We start from the raw sequence: 20,427 nt of genomic DNA on the forward strand, positions 1-20,427 counted from the left end.
TCCTCCTGTCGCCCCGCGTTTCTGCTCTGGTTCTTCTCTCATCCCTTCTCACGTTCGCAACCCGGAACGAGCCGGAACTACAGTAAGTGAAAATGGCTTCGGAGAAGGCCGTGGCCATACGCAGCGCTGTGGGTTGGCTCGCTGGCCCCGGGTGCGAGACGAGACGGCCGAGCGTGGCAGCCGCTCCCTTCTGCCACGCACGCGCTGCCCCCCCCAGCGGCTCGTAAAAGTGAAGCGCAGCAGTGAGCCCCGTCAACGTGCCCAACGTGCCCAACCTGCCCCTCCCCTAGGGGGCGCTTTGGCCCCCGACACATTTACGCTCCATTGTTTGTTAGTGGAGCAGACGCTTGTGCCCAAGGCTGACGTACAGCTCGGAGTGAACAAAGTGCATCGACAAGAGCCAGAAAGCTTGACGTACACGCACGGCTCTGTGACTCCACCAGGTTGCTGGTTCACATCCCTCCGGTAGCTCCTATAGAAGTGACGTTCAAGTAGAAAATACATAGATAATCACAGCAGCTGCTGTTGGACTCATGGATGGAGCTGTCAGGAGATCAGGAGAGAAGCGGCTCTTAAAGAGATGGGTTTGAGACCCTTCTTCAGCGTGGGAGGGATTCAGCAGCTCTGAGGGACACAAGGAGCTCATTCCACCGCGATAGGGCTAAAGCCGCTAGAAACACGTGTTTTTTTTCCATTTCGGAGCTTTCCTGAGCTCGACAAGAAGGTTTCCACACTTTTACTTCGTGTGATGCGCGCACACACACCAGGCTGTTGATACCAGTGCAGGTGCTAATGAATATGTATAAACGTGTATAAATATGCATTCACATTAATTGATTAATCAGACGCTTTTCTTCCCAAAGCGACGAACATCGGAGAGAAAACGCACTTTGTTCGCGCGCGCGCGCGCGCCCCCTCTCTGTGTCCGTCCAGCACACACTGTATTTCTCTAACACGCGCCCGTCTCTCGCTGCCGGACCCGCGCGCGCCCACTCCCACTGCTCACTGGGGCGCGCGGCGCTGAGTCATCGTTAGAGCGGCTACGCGGCGCGAGACACACGATGTGACTGTGAGTACCGTATTTTACTGCCTTAACTGCATTTACCGCCGCTGTCCCGCGGCGCTTTCAGCTCTTTTATCCGGTTGGTGTCTGTACTCCGTCACCACCTGTGTGTGTGTTACACTCACTCACACTATCCGCCGGACTCCGGCCGTGGGCTCTTTTCTTTCTACAACACTAACTAAATACAGTATATTACTGTCGAGTTTTTGTGAGGTAAATTGTCCAAAGTGACGTAGAGACACCGACTGCGAGCGAACAGAAAAGGAGACGAAGTGACAGAGAAAGTTCCAGACACACAGACTGAGGCAGAAACTTGACAAAGAAAGAAAGAAAGAAAACGGACTGATCTGATGTGTAAGTGCAACGGGCAGTGATGACCGATGATGATGGTGAGCGGTGGTGAGTGACCCACGGAGGAGCGCTGTACCCGTCTCTGAGCACTGCTCTCGCCTCGGTCATGATCGTGAACAACGTGGTGACGATAAATAAAGTTCAAGCGGTACCTCGCCTCGGCGTTCTCGGGTGTCCCCGGCCGGAAACCCCGAGGACGGTCCGGACGCGGACGACGGATGGGATGGGCTCCGGCACCCGTCGCGTCGACCGTAGCTGGAGGAGAGCGGAGAAGCGTGGGGTCGAGGGGGGTCAGCGAGGCCCGAGGGTGGCCGGCGTCCGCGCTCATGCGGGACCAGGGCTTTTCGGGCTCAGTGGCCCCGGACCCCTCCCCTCCCCCCCCAGCGCGCCGTGCCGCTGCGGGTCGTCCGTTGCCGGCTGTGGCGTGATCGCGTGTCCCTGAATGGACAACGGAGACCTTTGTTTCCAGCTTTCTCTCTTTCTTTCCCCCTTTTTCCACGGAGCTCTGGGCTCCGGCTCTCGGTACCTGCTGCCGCGCGTCCGTCTGCGGACAACAACAAGTGAACGTGGGGCAAATCGAAAGGTGGAGGGAGGACGGGGTTGGTTGCGGAACCAGCCGCAGGCGTCTGCGGAGAGGGTTGGACTTGTTCGGCGTCCTCCAGCAGGACGTGAGCGCGCTGCCCGTGTCCCGTGAATGGACTGCGTGTGAGACACGCGTGGACACCTCAGGCTGCCGCCTGTCGCCCTTCGCTGCTCTTCGCTGCTCTTGCGTCCCTGAGAAACTCGCGCTGATCCCGTTGAGGTACTTGTATTGTGCTTTTTGTCACAGACACAGTAATTTCTCCATACGTGCTAAATTACCTGTGTTATGTTTGCGTTTTTTTCTGCCCTGAAACATTTTAACTTTCCTGTGCCTGCTGCGCTGTGTAACGCTGGATAAGTCCACTTAATCCCATATCATTTGCTCATGAATTCCTTGTTGTTGTTGGTTTTTTTTTTTTTTTTTTTTTTTTTTTTTTTAAAAACTGTGTCTGTGTGTTCTCATCTGTATGGTTGTCAGTAGTGCACTGCAGTTGCAGCACACGCAGGAAGGGCAACGCCTTCATCCCATTACAGCTCGATGAGATTGATGCCACGCAGGACCTTCGGCCACAGTAAGACAGGTGACACTCGACACAAAACCCTTGCTGCCCTTCGGGGATGGGGGTGTGGGACACTGTCAATTACATTAAGTACTTAGGAGGAGGCGAATTCTGAGGCGAAGCTAAACTTTGCCGAATGGATGAGGAAAGCCGTGTGACCTCGGAGCAGTTCCCAACTGATTCGCCCACGTCACTGTGCCGTAATGCTGCCGCACCTGGGCGCGTCTGCGAGCGGCGGCATGTTTTTGTGCTTCAAATCCGCTCTCAACTGCTCGGTTTCCTGTGGTCGCGGTCATTAGCGAAGGAACCTGAGCTCGGAGGGACCTTTAATCTTAAGCTCTTAACTTCTTCGTTCGTCTCTCTTCCGTCTCTTGGTCCTCGTGGCCCTTTGGGAGCTGCTGTGCTCCCGTTCAGATGAAGGACCCAGAAGGCCCCGCTGTTTGCGGGTTTTTCGTGTCTCCAGCGCCCCTGTGCCCTCCAACGGAAACACCTTGTGGAGCTCCGACGAAATCGTGCGAAAGCCCTTGGTAAAGGTGCCCGTTGACCACCGGAGCTCGAGGTAATTACTGTTGAGCACCGTGGCGAAGAGGACTCGTCCTGGGAAGAGTGGAGGCTCAAAACACCGGGAGCTGAAGCGTGATATTTCGTGCTCCGCCGGCGTGTTTCTGGCACCTGTTGATTCTGGTGTGTTTTTACACGTCTTTGAATCCATCAAGTTTTCGCTTAGTGCTGCTGTGTGTGTCAGTGGTACGTCACCGAAAGAGACTGATTTCGAAGCACTTGGGAAGGCGAGATCACTGCTCACAGCCCACACCTCAGTGGGGAGAGGTGCATCTCTGACTCGTGTCTCGGGGGGCTGGGGCTGGGGCTGGAGGGGCTGATGCAATGACGTGCCATGGCAACAGGAAGCAGGTGGGACGGTTGATCCCCTCTGAATACCAATTTGGGTCCTCAACTCGCAGAAAGCTGTGGATCAGCTGTTTCCATCAGACTCGCCATGACAACGGTCTCTGGCAGGGTCAATGCCCACCTGTGTTTGTTTCCCAAGTGGATTGTGTTCGTAAACATGTCAGTTTTATGGACATGTTTCTCCTTGTTATTATTTGTATGGAAAGGCAGAAATCGGTGATTGCCCTACTGTCTTTTTAAGATGACCTTGTGATTTTTGTGCTGAGCAAACATGCAACAGGTTCTTTGTGCATGGGGTAGTGGGCATGTGGTTGCGCTGGTGGTCGCTGGTGGCTAGTGGTGGTGGTGATGATGATGATGATGCACTGTTACAACATGACGGAATAAGGGGCCTCCGTGGAGTGTCGGGCGCTCTTGCTTTTGCCTAATCCCTCACCTTAATACGCGAGTAAATGCTTTAGCCGGGACAGGAAGCAATGAGGATTTGCAGAAGGCCCTTCCTCCTGAAACAAATGTCACAAGATAGAAGGTGAGCCTCATTTCGTCTCAAGTCCCTGGCTTCCTCAGACACCTGTCTGTGTCTACTTGACCTCTCTTTTTGGCGTCTGGTTAACAGGATTGCCGGCACAGTAGTTTGCCCAGTTAAGTCCAGCAAATCCAATATTTTGTCACATGTCGTCCAGCCACTGAGCGTCCTCAGGCGTGCTTGTTGTTGATGTCCTTCCACAAGGACACATGGAAGATGTAATGCTGCTGATGTAGTGCTTTTTCTCAGCAACTGTTGGGACCGGGTTCCCTGTGTATTGTGGACACCTGATACTTTGTGGACTGTAAAGAGTTTCCCTCACAAAGATCACTAGGTAGCTGTACACAAGGGACGCTCCTTGGGGTGTCGGTTACTGTGTGCTCTCGGGACTCCCCATGCCACCGTATTCGTTCTGGATCCATCTCTTAAAGAAGAGAATTAAACTTTGACTTGTCCTCTGTACCACGTGCGCTGCCTTTAATGAATAGCTGCGGCTTTTTAAAACTTCACCGGAGCCCTGTCTGCGCCTTCCTCTTGCAAAATTTAACACACTCTGTCTTACATGTGTTATTGTTGTGGCTGCCAGCCAGTACAGCAAAGTGCTGCATTTGCACCAAGGCTGCAGAAGCTCAAGGGTTACCTTCAGCGCTGGATTTGACTGCCAGCCTGTTTATGCAAGCTGTTGCAGTGCTGTTTGCATGGTGTCTTGTGTTTCCCGGTATTGCTGACATGGCCTGTATCCAGTGCATTACCCCTTTCTACAGCTGCCTTTCCTGCGGGGCAGCTCAGGACATCAGTGCTGTTCTGTCTGCAAAAGGCTTATAAATGCAAAAGGCTCTGTGACTGTTATTACCATCAACTGTTACACTAATATTGTAATATTTTATTTCATTTGTCTGCTGTCATTCACTCTCCCAGTATCCAGTTTTTCTCTTATCTGGTCTCCACTTAATACCCTTTATTGTTAATCGGTCCTGATTTTCATTTATCCAGTTTAACACATCCTGGCCATATCTGACCATTTGAGACCACATTTAAAATTTGCGCAAAGCGGCTACTTGACAGAGACTGAGATGCGCTGTATTCTGGGAATTGTGTACCATGCGCTCAGTTATGCTCTGGCAATTTACAGCCTCACTTACATACTCTCAAGTTTTTGCTTGCATCCTCTGTTGGTAAGGGTTAGTAACTGAGACCAGAGTGTAACAGTAAACGACAACACGTGAGGATACAGCAAGCAGCAATCACATTAGTTGTGGATATGCCAGAGCAAACAGGTGAGTCTGTAGCCTGGATCCTGGCAACAACCGGTCAACTATTCCAAAGTTTTGTGTTCTGTATCACAAAGTGTGCCATCCCACTGGGATCTTATTAATCACAGGTACTTTAAGGTAACCTGTGTCAATGAATGAAGACAAGGTTCTGCAATGTAAAAATCAATAATCCCACTAAGGTAAACCAGCTGAGGCCTTTTACTGCTTTATACATTGAGTGAGATTATAGAAATCTACTCTAAACTTTACCAGACACCAATGCAACAATTTAAGAACCGGTGTTACATGGTCATACTTCCTAGTTCTTATAACAATTCTGGCTGCAGTATTCTGTACCAGCTGTAACCTGGATAGTCTGGTAGGGACAACCTGAGAGCATTACAGTAGTCCAAACTGCTCAAAATAAAACCGTGAACTGGTTTCTTAAGCATCCTGCCTACATCAAAATCGCCTTAATTTAGCTGTTTTTTTTTTTTTTTCCCCCCCCATCTGAAGGAAGCACGACCTAGTCAATATAGCAACATGACACACAAAAGGCAGGTTTTTATTCAAAAAAACACCCAAGTCCCAAACGCATTCTGTACGCACGAAACTCCATTCGTGATGCTACACACCGATGTGACTGTGTCAAGGGTTTCTGCAGCACCACCCACTACGAGTACCTCATTTTCACTGGCGGTCAGAGATTTAAAAAAATGTATTCGTCCATGATTTTATATTAGTAAAACAATTTTCTGAAGCACGTCATATTCAGCGCAAAATGTAGGCAGTTTATATTTATTAATTTAGCTGATGCTTTTCTCTAAAGCAACTTACACTATTAAGGTTACAATTATTTATTCATCTGGGTAATTTTTACTGGAGCAATTCAGGGTGAGTACCTTGCTCAAGGGTACTACAGCTGGAGGGGAGGCTCAAACCTGCAACCTTTGGGTCCAAAGGCAGTCACACTAACCACTACACTACCAGCCGTACCTTACTTAGATAGGAATGGAACCACTTTGGTACCGTGCCCCTTAGCCCAGCCATCAGCTAAATTTTTCCTGCTAATTGCTGTGCTGTCTCTGCAAACATTCAATTAAAACAACAGACCCCACATGGTACCTGTGGAGTTTCATACAATGTGCCGTAAAGCAGAACTCTTATTCCTAACACACCTTCACATGGAGACATCTGGATGCAGACGCTACAACTACAATACATTACTGCACTTCCGCTTCACTGCCCAGTGAATTTAAATGTTTTTTTTTTTTTTTGGACATACTTTCATTAAATTCCAGGTTTTTTCCTAGAAATCGAAAATTGAGTAGCAAAATCCAAGAGCTTTTTTGGGAAAATTTTGGCTAAAGAGAGTTCATAAATCGAGGGATGCCTGCATTCCCTCCATTTTCAAAAATTGATTAGGACTGGATAACATCAAATGCGAGCTGCTCAGCCCTATGGAATGATAAAGCTGCGTGTATAAGTCGCATGAGACGATGTGTGAGTACAAGGTTCACGTGGCACCTTTCCCGAGAGGAATGAAGAAACATACTCTGCCCCAGACTGGATGGGTTTAGGAGTATTTCTGTCTGGAAGTAGAGGAAGTATGCGGCCACCGGGGCTTCCCAGAGGCCCCGCTAGCAGGAAGCCATGGCATTTTACCTTGGAGTTAGGGAGTTGGGGGATAGAAATACGAGCGGCTAGTTGCCAGGCCCTTGTCCTGTCTGTGGTTGGGACTGTGCTGCACAAACGTTAAAGATTTTGGCGTCTTCAGTTTGCTGGGGTTCGTAAGACCTGCAGTCAGAGGGAATGCCGAGGTGAAGGCCAGAATCACCACAAGCTTTTGTTCACCTTTCTGCTCATCAACCAGCAAACTACTGCTGGTTATTGGTCGTTGTGCACATGGATTAACTTCAGGAACTGCCTGTTGCCATTTGCACTCAGAGCAGAGCTTGTCATGATTCCCTTTCATCAGTACCTTGTTTTGATACTCATGGCATGTCCAGAATACCTTGTGTAAACTGTATCATGTCTTAATTTGAACTTTGCCTGCTTTCCAGACTAATAATCATAAATATAAGCATTAAGTGACACTGCAGTGGGCTGAAATCCGAATCTAGGACAAAGCTGAAGTCCTTCTGTTGTACCTTTGGCGAAGGACTTAACCAAATAGCTTCAGTAAATTATGTAGCTGTATGAGTGAATATAATGTAACTGAAGTGATCTCAGTCACTTGTGATAGAAGCAGTAATAAGATAAGCAAGTAAAGGATGCAATGCCTGGAATATTCCTCTCACTCATACTCCCTCCTCCCCACAGTGTGTGAACGCTGCCTTCCTGCTACCTTCCCGCTGTTCTTGCCTCCTGTGCTCGGCCCCATGGCTGGCCTGGACTGACTCATGGGCCGCTCCCCTGCCTCTCTGTCCAAGCTGAAGCTGGGGAAGCTAAAGGTGGTGCGACGGCAGCTGCTGCAGCGCTATGAGCACCACCCATTCATCTCCTGCCTGGCAGGTCTCTACGGCTGCCAGTGGAAGCGCTACCAGCGTGCCAAGGCTCAGCCGGGAGAGTGCTGCTGCAGTAAGGTGGGTGGAGCAGAGCAGACGGGCATTGTGTGCATCACATAGCTCACTGGACATGCCCAGTGTACCTTTACATTTATTCTTTTATCAGACACTTTTCTTTAAAGTGACGTACATCTCATAGAAAATAGTGTGTTCATTACATTAGGAGAAAGACGGACACAGTTGCAGATGTGCGGTTCTTAAGTACAGTTAGTTTGTTTCCTTCACTATACGCACCGATGTTCATCACACGAGTAGCTGCATAAAACTTTAGCAGAATGTTGACAATTCCAATCACACACACACACATTTTCAGAACTGCTTGTCCCATACGGGGTCACGGGGAACCGGAGCCCAACCCGGTAACACAGGGCGTAAGGCCGGAGGGGGAGGGGACACACCCAGGACGGGACGCCAGTCCGTCGCAAGGCACCCCAAGCGGGACTCGAACCCCAGACCCACTGGAGAGGAGGACTGTGGTCCAACCCACTGCGCCACCGCACCCCCTCCAATTCCAATCACCTTCCTATTAATTGTTTTTTTAGATGAAAACATTTACATACGATACAGGAGTAGCTGTGTAAAGGTTTATCCGGGCATGATCTTAAAGTTATGGTGCACGAACATTTACACCTTAAATGAACTTAAGAGGTCATAGGTGAAGTGAGTCTGGAATAAGTGAGTTTTCAGACCCTTTTTAAATGAAGACAGAGATTCAGCGGTTCTGAGTGAGAGGGGGAGGTCGTTCCACCACAGCGGAACGGTGTACGCAACGGTGTAGGCCTACTGTATGCACAAGTATGTAAAATGTTTCTCCATTTGTGTCAGTGTTGACAGCTAGTTAATATCCTTGTAAAAAATTTTTCCTCTTGCAGTTGGAATGTTGCAGTTTTGGGCTCCTGATAGTGACGTTTTGCCTCACCTTGGTCTTCCTGTACTTTTGGAGTGAAGCCCAGAATGATTACAATGACTTTGACTGGTAGGAATGGCAAAAACACAGACTGTATTGGTAACATATTGACATGAATTTACATGATTGACATGAATTTATTTTTGCTTTTTGTTACACATTCTCTCCAGGTTCAACTTTGGAAATCTGGGCTTCTGGTTTCCTTGGTCTGTGGTGCTGCTTGTTGTGGCTGCTGTGCTCTTTACCTATATTGCTGCCTTGCTGGTGAGCAGTTTGGCATTTGTAAAGCTGTAAGCGAAGACTTTCATGTCTCCTTGAATTCCTGATGTTCAAAAAGACAGAACAGAGGAGTTTGATTGAAACATTTTTGTCTGTTCTGCATTACATTTAGCAGACACTTTTCTCCCAAGCAACTTTCAGTTCAGTTCAATTTATTTTTTTAGAGCGCTCTTCTCACGCAATGACACAGAGCGCTGTAACACAGGCATAAGGCAAGAAAAAAAAAATACATCAAATAAGAAACAAAGAAGACAAATGACAGTAGACTTCCAGTGAACTCTATGTAGTGTCACCAGCCCACACACCTTATCCACCGTGGTGACTTACACTGCTAGATACACTACTTACAATGGGTCACTCATCCATACATCAGTGGAGCACACACACTCTCTGTCACTCACACACTACGGGGGAATCTGAACAGCATGTCTTTGGACTGTGGGAAGAAACCCACGTAGACATGGGGAGAACATGCAAACTCCAGACAGACTGAGTGGGGATCAATCCCACGTCCTCTCACACCATCCAGGTGCTGAGAGACAGCAGCGCTACTCACTGTGCTGCCGTTTCACCCTTCTACATGTATATCTGAGTGTAAATGCATTTTAATTGCAAGGCAGTTAAGTTTGCTTGAACAGTATGTTCTGGTTAGTTCACATGTGGGTTTCTCCTGTTTGGTCCTACTCCCTCTATGATGCCATACTTTCTAAGGTGGTTTATTAAGAGCAGCTGACCAGTAGCTGTTTATCATTGGGAAATGGAAATTACAATGTGCGGGATTCAATGGCAGAGGCATGCTGTCTCTTTAGATACTCTTCTTTCTGTGTGACACCACAGCTCAGAGTGTGTGTCTCCCTGCAGGTCCTGGCAATATGTCTGCTGTCTGAGGGCCAAAGACTTTACCTCCACTGGAGTCATAAGGTACCTTGCACCTCCTCTGGTCTTTCCTGCTACCCCCCTCTACTCTTCTTCCTTTTCCAGGTTCTTTTCTTCTGCCTTTGGTATCTGCTGCCCATGTCCTCCTCTTGTCCTCCTATTTCCTTTAATCTCAATTATTCTTATTCTGTTTTCAGTGTACTGTATTGGTGCATTTCAAAGTGCAATTCAGTTTTACAGTTGTCAGAACAAATTTGTGAATCGTTTGGAACTATCTGGATTTCTGCATGAGTGGCTGCTAAATGGTGATTGGCTCTTCATTTAAGTCATAGTAATAAACACAAATAGTCTTATTTAACAAGCCACACACATATTTTACATTTCCATATCTTTATTGGGCACATGGTTTTCACAATCAAGGTCATTGATGGGGGGGAAGCATTTGCACCTCAAGGATAATGATATCTTTGTACACGGTACTTGTACTTATGACAATAAACCTTGAACTTGATCATGAAAAGGGGGTACTTAGAGTCAGTTCAGTTGTCGGTTTGACCTGCTCTGCCTCATAAAAAAACCGACACAGTTTTGGTTACCTGCTCGTCTGCTGAAGCGCAGTTTTGCCAGGTGACAAATTTCAGAGGACCAGAAGAACAGTTGTTGACCCTTGTAAGACAGGAAAGTGTTACAGAAGGATGTTTAAAGATTTGGGTCTCCATTAGGTGATGCTCAACCAGGTGGTTCACAAATGGAAGAAATTTTGTATTGTTCCCATTCTTCCTAGAAATGAGCATTCTACAAAGACCAGTGCAAGGGCACAATCCTCAGACAAGTGATAAGGGGATTCTAGCATGCTAGCTAAGAATCTGGAGCCATCTTGACAATATCTGTGTTAATGAGAAAAACACTGAACGACAGAGGTGTTCACGTGAAGTAATCATAGAGGAAACCACTGCTCTCCAAAAACATTGCTGTCCATCTCAAGTTTACTAAAGGCCACTTGGGAGTTCAGCAGCACTACTGGATTAATGTTCTGTAGACGTGAAAACAGTTGAACTTATTGGCATCAAAACCTCACCCCAGCATGGTGGTGGGAGTATAATGTTGTGGGGATGTTTTGTTGCCTCAGGATCTCAATGGGTTTCAAACATTGAGGGAATAATGAATTCCAAGTTGTTTTGGTAAATTATACAGCAGAATTTATGTGATGTAAAACTCAAAAGATGTTGGGTCCTGCAACATGGTAATAAGCTGAAATGCTTAATGAGTAATTTGGAGTGACTCAAACATAAGAAATTTAGTGTTTCAGAGTGTCAAAGTCCTGACTTCAGTCCCTTTGAAATTCTGTGCTGTGATCAGAAGCAGGCTGTTCAAACAAAATATCCCAAAAATATATGTGATGAATGGGCCAGTGCTGTGCAGCTGTGGTCACGAACCACAGAAACCCTCTGTTTGTTGGAGGTTATTGCTGATTCCACTAGTTACTAAATACTTTATAATGGTTTTTCACTTTTTTCCAACAATTACCTTGATTATTTGAACAGTTTGTTCAGTAAATATATGGGACTGTGAAAAGTTGTGTGTTGTTTGTTAAATCTCTCTGTCAGCATGACTTCGCAAACAAAGATTACGAAGGATAGGCTCCACGTCTGCTGCAGGCACACTGGTGACTGATGAGGCCAATGCGAGAGAGGCAGTGTCTCCCACAGCGGCTGCATGGGAGGGACTGATTTATGGTTGGTGCTGAGGGAATAGGGTTCTTTTGCTTTCTTTTCTGCTCCTCCATGGTGGCCCTGCGGTTTATCTCAAACTGTGCAGCAGTCTGCTGGACTGTCTACCTCCACAAGTCTCTGTCGGTGCCCTGGGATGTCCACTGACGGTGATCTATACCGCAGTACGCGAGGAACTTTTTTCAACAGTGTCCTTGTATCACTTCCGTGGTGCCCTTTGGTCATGCTAACCTGTGGACAATTCGCCACAGAGTAGAATCTTGGAAAGGCAATGGTCATCCATGCTGGAAACATGCCATGCCCAGCACAGCAGTATCCTGAGGAGCATGGCCTCTATGCTAGTGCACTCTGCTCTTTGAAGGACTTCGATGTTGGTGACATGATCCATCCAATGGATGTTGAGAATGACACAGTGACAGCGTTGGTGAAAGCGCTCGAGAAGTCGTAGGTGGCGACGGTAGGTGACCCAAGACTCGGCACCGTACAACAGGGTGGTCAGAACGATGGCTGTGTACACCCTGACTTTCACGTTTTTGTTGTTCCAGACGCGTCTGGAGAGTCTGCCAAAAGCACTATTGGCTTTGGCCGGTCTCTTGTCCACCTCTTTGTTCATTTTTGCATCAGAGGATAGCACACACCCCAGGTAGCAGAGCCGTTTGGCTGATTTTAGCTCTGTCTGCCTGATGAAGATGCTGGGGGACTTATACTCTTCTTTGGGTGTGGGTTGATGGAGGACTTCTGTCTTTTTGAGACTGAGCTCCAGTCTGAAGAGCTGGGCAGCCTCTGTAACGCAGGATGATGTTCACTGGAAGGCTGATTCAGTTTGTTAAATAAGACTGTTTTAATTTATTACTATGACAGAGATTTAGATCAGATCACATTTTAGGAGCTGTTCACACACAAATTGAGATAATTCCAAAGGATTCACAAACTTTTTTTGCAAAAGTGAGAGTTAATCATTATGCACTAACTTTTCGTTCCCATGCCCTGTAATATATGACTCTGGAACTGTCCTGAACCCGGGGTGTAGTGTGCCTTGACATGCAGGTATAACAAATTATCGCGTTTATTCTCTTTCTGGCAGCTTGGCATCCTGGTGACATTGACCTTCTCTGTCAGTGCCACAGCTGTGCTGTCTGACCTCTGGTGCAAGGAGTGGACGACCCTGTTACTGTCTCTGCAGGTCAGTTATCACTCAGCCATCAGGTTAAGGTTCTGCTTTCTGAGAGCTAAGTAATTTGATAAGCTTAGGACCTTTTCTAAGCCACAAGTGTTGGTAGGGGGCAGTTTGAAGAGGAAATTTAAAAGATGTGACAATATGATTGAATTCTTTTCCCTCAACAGGCTAATTGTTGCAGGTTTTGGAGAATGCATTTTATGTAGTCCATGAGTATTACATATATGAGCATCTCTGTCTGTAGAAGTGTAAGGTTAGGTCTCTTGGCAAAATTAATATTTAATAAAATGGATTTTTTTTTCTTTTTTTTTTAAGTTGTCAGAGTTTGAGTTAAAAATCTACTCACATATGGTTTTCCTTAAATGTACACAACCCTTTTGCAGTCTTTTATTCTGATTTGTCCCTTGTTGCCTAGGTGACAGCACCGTACCTGCATGTGGGTGGAGTCTCATTGATGACCCTCCTCTCCTGGCCTATAGCCTTACACTTTTTCCGCATGAATAAGAGAGGTGAGCGCATAGCCTTTTTTCCAGTGGTTCTCTTCTAAAAGCAGATGCCCAAGTCGCCTGAGCCAAGCCCGCAGGCGAAACCAGGTTCTGAAAGCAGAATTATCTGATGTCAGATTTGATGTTTTGGAATGGTGGTCACCATGTTCTCAGGAGCTGATGGGGGAGGAAGTTAGTCATTCTCACACGCACCCACACATGCTCAGAAAGCCCTGCGTTCAGTTGTGTGTGACAGTAACGTGGAAGCAGAAGAGCACTGTGGGCCCAACGGCTGCTGTTTCCACACACAAATGCACTAGCGGCATCGCAAACAAGCCTTGTTTACAGGCCGACCTTGAGCTCCACACTCTGGCACATTCTTACAAAGGCAAACCCTCTGCCTGCTCTGTCACAGTACATATTCTATTCATTTCCTTCAGTCCAGTTAATTTTAATGTAATCCCTTTCCTGTGATGCCTGAGAGTGCCCCGGAAGACCAGCAGCACGCTGTCTTCCCTCATCAGAGGTTTGTAATCTGTACTCTTTCACCAGTGTTATGCTGACCCTGGCTGAGAGTGTGCTCTTGATGGAATTTGTTTTGCTAGCCTCGCATGTCTGCAGGCGGCCCATCAGCCACTTCTGTGCAGCTAATACACTTCTTATACTGTATGGATGTGGTGTGATTATTAGGCCACATCATCAACTTCAACTGCGAAGTGTTAATCTCCCGAACCTGTAATCTCCAAGCATGTCGCCAGCTTGTGATGTGCCCCGCTATTCCTGACAGAAAGCGGCTCTTTGTGGAGTTTGATCCTGTCTGAGGCCCAGTCGTGACAGGACTCAGCTGACTGCATGCTCTTGACCCTTTCCAGTGCGCCAAGTGGCCATCGTTGGCCTCTATCTTGCGGTGCTCTTTGCCCTCTACCTGGTGCCCCTGGGCATGTACTCGCCCTGCATTAAGGAGGAGGACACCCTGGGGCCCCCACCCACCCTCATTGGTCACAGAGGAGCCCCCATGGTAGGTGTCTGAGCTGATGCTGTTGTGGCACTTAATGGTTAAGGTCCTCTGTGGATCTTGGAAGGAAATTTCTGGAATGGCTAATTCTGTGCTGAGTGGAGAAAACAGCACCCTGTCATTTAGTAGTTCACTTGGATGTCTGCATGTATTTGTTCAGCTCTACATTTTCATACCACTCAGTCTTTTTTAAAGCTGTATTTTCTGCTGCTTGTGTGGTAGGGCAACCCTGATGAGGTCACTCTCTCTCATTTTAATCTCTGAGTGCAGCTTGCACCAGAGAACACGCAGCTGTCCTTTGAGAAAGCCGTGAAGGTGGGAGGAGAAGGTCTAGAAACGGACATCTCTATCAGGTGAGGCGTTCTTCTTTTAACGAAGTTTAGTATCTGAAAATACAGTGACACAGACGCAGCTTCGTGTCTCTGCTCGGTGAGATGAGGTTTGGCTCCAAACTGGCTTATTGTGCCAGTGTCACTCTGTTGGGTCAGCTGTGCAGAGACCACTCATAAGACTCATTTAATGTAGCTTCAGTAAATTTCCTCTGTTTGTGTGCTTTCTGAGATTCTGATATAATGACATTCGTTACTCAGTGGGATGCAAGACTCATGTTTTGTGGTGATTTAGTCCAGACACAGCCTACATGGCACAGAGGACTCAGGGGGGTTCAGCGCGGAGTGTGTGTTTATTGTGTGAGGCACATGGAGGTGAGCCCTGATTGTCCTCTCTTTCGGAAGCTGCAACAGCCGAACTCTGCATGTGACGGGGGCAGCAGGCTGGGGGACCGTGGCATTAAGCTTGAGATCGAGGGGAGAAAATTACATGTGACGTGTGTGGCTATAGAAGATCACAGGGGGCTGCCCTTCTCTTGGCAGGGATTACATGAATTAGTCCACTTAGCAGCCCCAACACTGAGTCACCACAGGTGCCACAGGGTAAGACAGCATGCTGCCAGTTGCCAAAAGCGCTCACCCCATGATCCCTGGTGTGTGATGTGAGAGCAGCAGGTGCCATTCATGAGTTGGAGGTGCTACCCTTTGTGCTATGTGAGAACACCACTGCAGCATCTGTAGCAGGGATAGCAGAGGTCACTCCATAAAGGGCAGTATTTTGCCATTTGTGTTCTTCACAGAAACTGGTACAGTCAGAACTAGAACTGAAACTTGGAGGAGCTTTCCTTATGTGTCTGCCTTGTTGGGTTTGGGTTTCAAAACACGTTCTCTCTCTCAAGCTACGATGGGGTGCCCTTCCTGATGCACGACAGCACCCTGCATAGGACGACTAATGTGCGGGATGTGTTTCCCAATCGGACTGCTGCCATGGCCTCCTCGTTTACCTGGAGTGAACTGGTACAGCTTAATGCAGGCTCCTGGTTTCTCTCAGTGAGTTTATTCCTCCGCTCATGGGGCACCACTGACAACAGAAGATGACGCTGTCTTAGGTCAGCAGTTAACTGCCCCTCCTCATCCTCAGCGGGATCCCTTTGGGACAGCCTCCTCGCTGGATCCAGCCGACCAGGCACGTGCACAGAACCAGTCGATCCCCACACTGAGGAGCTTCCTGGACCTAGCAGCTCATTACAACAAGCTTGTGATCTTTGACCTGAGACGTCCACCTGAGGGACATCCGTACCGAGACAGCTGGCTCAACCGCACCCTGGAGGTCGTACTCAACGAGTCCTCTATTAATTCCAGTCAGGTAGTAGTTCCTTGCCACATTTCCACACCCCTGGCGTGCATCTGAGACCAAAGTGGGAGACGGTAAACGACAGTAAATACAGAATCTGTGAATTTATGGTCTTGCAGGTTCTGTGGCTGCCATCTGAGGCTAGGAGTCTGGTGCAGGTGTTGGAGCCACACCTCCAGCAGACCTCGGGATACCACGGGTCTGTGGAGCAGCTCCAGGAACAACACATTGTCAGACTCAACCTGCACTACAGCTTCATGTCCCAGGAGCAGATCAGGTGCTGCTCACCCTCTGTACACACCTGCTCCAGCTCCTTTTGCTGTGTGGTTTGCGCTTCAGGCTTTATACAACAGTAGTACGTCCCCTCTGCCTGGAATGCTGACCATTCTGGACAAACTCAATTTAGGTTATTTTACAGAGCACTCTTCTCGCACAGTGACACAGAGCGCTGAGTAAAGGATCAGAGGCATAATACTCATTGTTTCGTTCTCTGAGACGTATGTGGCTTTGGAGAAAAGCATTCACTAAATGAATAAATGTACATGTAATACAAATAAAAGGTTGGCTATATAATGTTACTGCAATAATTATGTAATTATTAAAGGTGTGTAAGTAAGCCAACTGGCCACAGAGGAAAGGAGCAAAAAACTGAAAAACAAGGGAGGAAAAAACTTCTGGGTGTCAAAGTGCTGCCCCTATTTGCATTCTAGATGAGAAGAAGAAGAAGAAATGACATTTAAGTAAGCTTAAACAGCCATTTTATATAACATTTCAATGGTCGCTAGATGATGATAAGGTGACATCCTGGTTTACTTAGGCAGGTATTGTCCACCGTGGCATTCAGTCATCAGGTTGTCCGTTTCCTTACCACTGCACCACCTTCTGGCCAAATGCACTTATGCAACTTTACATATGTCAGAGCTCACTGGACCAGACTTTTCCTCAAAACTGTATTTCCAGAGTGGAGAAAAAAATTATGAGATAACAGTGAGGGCTCAAAGGTCACTTCTCTGATTGAATGAGTGAAGTTTGTACAGAGGCGAACGTGGAAAAACTGGCTTGAAGAGAAAAGGCATTACGTAAAACCCATTGCAGATGGCTGTTCAACTGACGAGGGGTTATGAGTATTATAGAGATCTTATTAACCGAGACAACAACAAAAGTAATTTCTCTCGCTCCCTCTTTCACACACAAATACACAAATGCTACACAAGCCCAGTGTGGTAGTTGCAGTTACAGCCACTTGTGCATTGCAGTGAGAACATCTCTGCAGGGAGGGGGACAGCCGTGCCGTTGCCATGGACACAGAGACCCAGTGCTCTGGGGTTTTGGTTCAAATGCTCTGTGCCAGTCTGTTGTGACTGTGAGCAGATGCCTGTGTACATCCGCACTAAGTGCTGTGTGTGTTTCTGCAGTAAGTACGCCTCGGTGAACATCAGCACCAACCTGTATGTGATCAGTCAGCCGTGGCTCTACTCTCTGGCTTGGTGCGCTGGTGCCCAGTCTGTCACCACCAACGCTCTGCACATCCTGAAGGTTCTGCGCCGGCCTCTCTTCTTCATGGTAAGGCAGCAGTGGGTCCCAGGGCCGACGAGGGCCGCTCCTGTCGCTAGCGATCTCCTGCATCACCCTCGACTTGGCACTTTGGGGTTGCCGAGGTCACATGACACTCGTGCCCTTTCTCAGTCCGTTCGTGTCACTGCTGCCCCCTCTCTGTGTTTGGCTCTATGTCTGTGTTTCCGCGATGTGCCGCAGCAGCCCCATCCAGATCACCATCCAGTATAGTTTGGAATCTCGAACAGCATACAGGGTTGTGGGTTCATGCTTTGTGCTGACTCTCCAGTGAGCCGGTCTGTCATACACAAATGTTCCATGTTTTTAACCACCTTATAACTTTGAATAAAGTACTTTTTCAGTGGAAGTCTCACAAAGATCGGAATTTCCATGGTGAACGAGGGTAAGCGTATAATGTTGCTGATGTTGTTTCCTGTTTCCCTGCTCGGCTTCCCAGACCCCGGAGGAATACAATTTAATGTGGATCCTCACAGATGTGGTGTCTGCAGTGCTCGTCCTAGCTGTGTTTCTCTTCCACTGGTGAGTGTGACAGAGTCTCTCTCTCTCTCTCTCTCTCTGCAGCCATTTGCAGAGATGGATGTGGACACAGGAACAACCGCAGGTTCCCCTTTTGCACAGTGTGTGTAGTGCATGTTGTGGCTGGGACAGATTGTATTTATTGGCCAGTTACAGAGGATTGTGTTTCTCACAGGACGATGACAAGATTTCAGTGTGAAAGGTTTATAATCTCATAAGCACATTATTTCTTCGTACCAGTCTTTACTCTCCTTGTAATTTCAGTCCCTGGCAGCCCTGAAGCCATCCACTGTACACATTGGTCTGTATGGCTATACGCTGCTGTTTCCATGGTGACGATCCAGCTGTAACGTTGCTGAAGCTGTGGACCTCTGTTCCAGGTGGAGAGAAAGCGGATTGACCTTCTGGTCTGACAGCAGACAGACCCAGGAGAACGGCCCTTACAGCAAATTCAGGACCGGTAAGGGCAGCGTCACAAGCTCCTGTAGCCACGTGTGTATTTCTGCTTAGTGGCTGCGTGCGTGTGTGTGTGTGTGTGTGTGTGTGTGTGTGTGTGTGTGTGTGTGTGGGCGGGCAGGCAGACTCGTTCAGAACACCATGCTCTTGTCATGCAGAGTTGCCGCCATGTTGCAATGGGCCCTTCGTTCTCTTGAGCTCTACACATTTGCATCGGCTTTGTTTTGAACTCTTAAAATCACCTTCCTGCTGTTCAGTGGCTGCTGGGAAGTTGTTCTGTAAGACTCCGTTTATCTTGAATTGAGCTGGAGTTCGTGGGTCTGGTGGAACACATTTGAGAGAGAGCCTCCCAGGCTCAGCCTGATTGCTCTGCTGCTAGAGTTCAAGTGCCCCTTGCACGTGTCCTGTTCTATCCTGCCCTGCATGGCTTCCCTTTCCCCGTGTGGCCCCTCACTTCAGTGTCATCAACTCTGAGATGCTGACCCTTGACCCTGCTCTTTTTGTCCCTGGCAGAGCTGAGCGACGTGTGGTCCGTCTCCAGCATGAGCGTTCGCGGTGTGTTCCGAAGCACCCCTGCAACGCCGCATCTGCCCACCGTCTCTGAGTTCTATGAGCCCACTGTGTGATGGGGGGGGAGCAGTCACGCCACTTGTTCTGCAAAATGTCCTCTAACCTTCGACTCCTTCATCTCCACCGTTTCATCCTGTGGACCTTGGAAACGTGTGGCTTCCTGCTGCCCAGTGCGACTTGCTGGGCCTGCCATTTATGTCATGTCAGAGAGTCTCGCAGATGAGGTGGCGCGTTACAGGTCATTGCCGGCCAGAACGTTATTTCATAAATATAGTTCCTCTGCAGGTTAAACCACAAGGATGACAGGAAGTGCCCAGTCTTGTGCTATGTGCGTAGATTCTACTGCACCTTTGAAGGAATTTGACAGCAGCAGCATGTAGCACAGTTGACTGCGAGAGGTGCACGGCCCAGGCAGCACGTGGGACCCAGTCGTTGCAGCAGTCGACCACTGTGCTTCAGACAGCTGCTGACCTTTGGTAAGGGTTTCCAGTGGCACCAGCTGTACTTCCAAACATACGATCAATATGTCCAGTTCTTTCCTTCTGACACAGCTGGCAACATTGAAAAATAGGTATATTTTTGATCTCATTGACATCATGGCTTTGGGACAATTATAGTGTATCTGTGTGGGAGAGTTGAAAGCACTTTGAGCGGCTATGTATGTCTGAATGGGGTTTCATGTGGCGGGGGGGGGCAGGTGAGCTGGGAAATTACAGCATCTCTAGCTAAACAGCAACATGATTGAGAAAACACTCCGCTTATTAAAATTCAAAACACCAATGTTGTAAATGTGTCCAGTGGTTCTCTGCAATAGCAGCTGCCTAGGAGGGACGATGGAAACTGTGAACCCGAGGAGTAAGGAAGCTGTTGGTTCTATGACCTTTGACCCTGTTTGCACGAAACAGATGGTCCACACACACACACACACAGACGTGTGTCTATGCAGCGAGTAAGGGACAGCTAGCCTGCATGCGTGATTTCTCCCCATCGTTTCCAGGCAGTTTAGGGTTGTTCAACATCTCGCTTTAGTCATTTACATAATAGGTGAAACTGGTAAAATAGGTTGCAGAAAGAGCCAGGATGTTGGCATGCTTGAAAGGTCAAATTCAATGAGACAACCATTCTTAAAATTTGAATTTCTTTGTTTTGGAAATACACCAACAATGGTGTGCAGTGTAGTCAAAAATAAAGAGGCAAATGGTGAAGGTGCAGTACCTCCACCTTGACATTTTTTTCAGTCATCATGTAGCGCTGAGGGTGGTGATTGATTGTGGAAAGAATCCTGGACAGCCTTACAGGATGCTATTCTCTCTGTAACTGGGCCAAAGCTCATTTTCTCATTAGAAA

At 47.9% G+C, this 20,427-nt stretch overlaps 1 protein-coding gene across 7 annotated transcripts; it reads left to right on the plus strand.

The window, feature by feature from the left end:
- The first annotated feature begins 597 nt into the window (after window positions 1-597).
- On the plus strand, window positions 598-19,912 carry gdpd4a (glycerophosphodiester phosphodiesterase domain containing 4a). Of its 7 annotated transcripts, none has more exons than XM_018736153.1 (17): window positions 598-1,069; window positions 2,475-2,577; window positions 7,567-7,829; window positions 8,684-8,787; window positions 8,889-8,982; window positions 9,859-9,918; window positions 12,688-12,786; window positions 13,196-13,289; window positions 14,138-14,283; window positions 14,551-14,633; window positions 15,509-15,659; window positions 15,751-15,975; window positions 16,083-16,240; window positions 17,379-17,526; window positions 17,975-18,057; window positions 18,435-18,514; window positions 19,024-19,912. In XM_018736153.1, the coding sequence occupies exons 3-17, from the start codon at window positions 7,647-7,649 to the stop codon at window positions 19,134-19,136; spliced, it is 1,821 nt and encodes a 606-aa protein (XP_018591669.1). In that variant the 5' UTR covers window positions 598-1,069; window positions 2,475-2,577; window positions 7,567-7,646; the 3' UTR covers window positions 19,137-19,912. The 7 variants fall into 7 exon arrangements, with proteins under 7 accessions (XP_018591669.1, XP_018591671.1, XP_018591673.1 ...); XM_018736150.1 differs by lacking the exon at window positions 598-1,069 and adding an exon at window positions 1,809-2,216; XM_018736151.1 differs by lacking the exon at window positions 598-1,069 and adding an exon at window positions 1,809-2,216 and having other exon boundaries at window positions 2,475-2,568.
- Window positions 19,913-20,427: the final 515 nt, after the last annotated feature.

This window comes from Scleropages formosus, chromosome 10 (assembly GCF_900964775.1).
Source record: "Scleropages formosus chromosome 10, fSclFor1.1, whole genome shotgun sequence".
Lineage (NCBI taxonomy): Eukaryota > Metazoa > Chordata > Actinopteri > Osteoglossiformes > Osteoglossidae > Scleropages > Scleropages formosus.

Bases quoted from the DNA above. Each gene is read 5' to 3' on its own strand.
- gdpd4a (XM_018736153.1), top strand. From the start codon at position 7,647: ATGGGCCGCTCCCCTGCCTCTCTGTCCAAGCTGAAGCTGGGGAAGCTA. The intron at 9,919-12,687 runs GTACCTTGCACC...TCTTTCTGGCAG, and splicing joins ACCTCCACTGGAGTCATAAG to CTTGGCATCCTGGTGACATT. The intron at 16,241-17,378 runs GTGCTGCTCACC...GTGTTTCTGCAG, and splicing joins ATGTCCCAGGAGCAGATCAG to TAAGTACGCCTCGGTGAACA.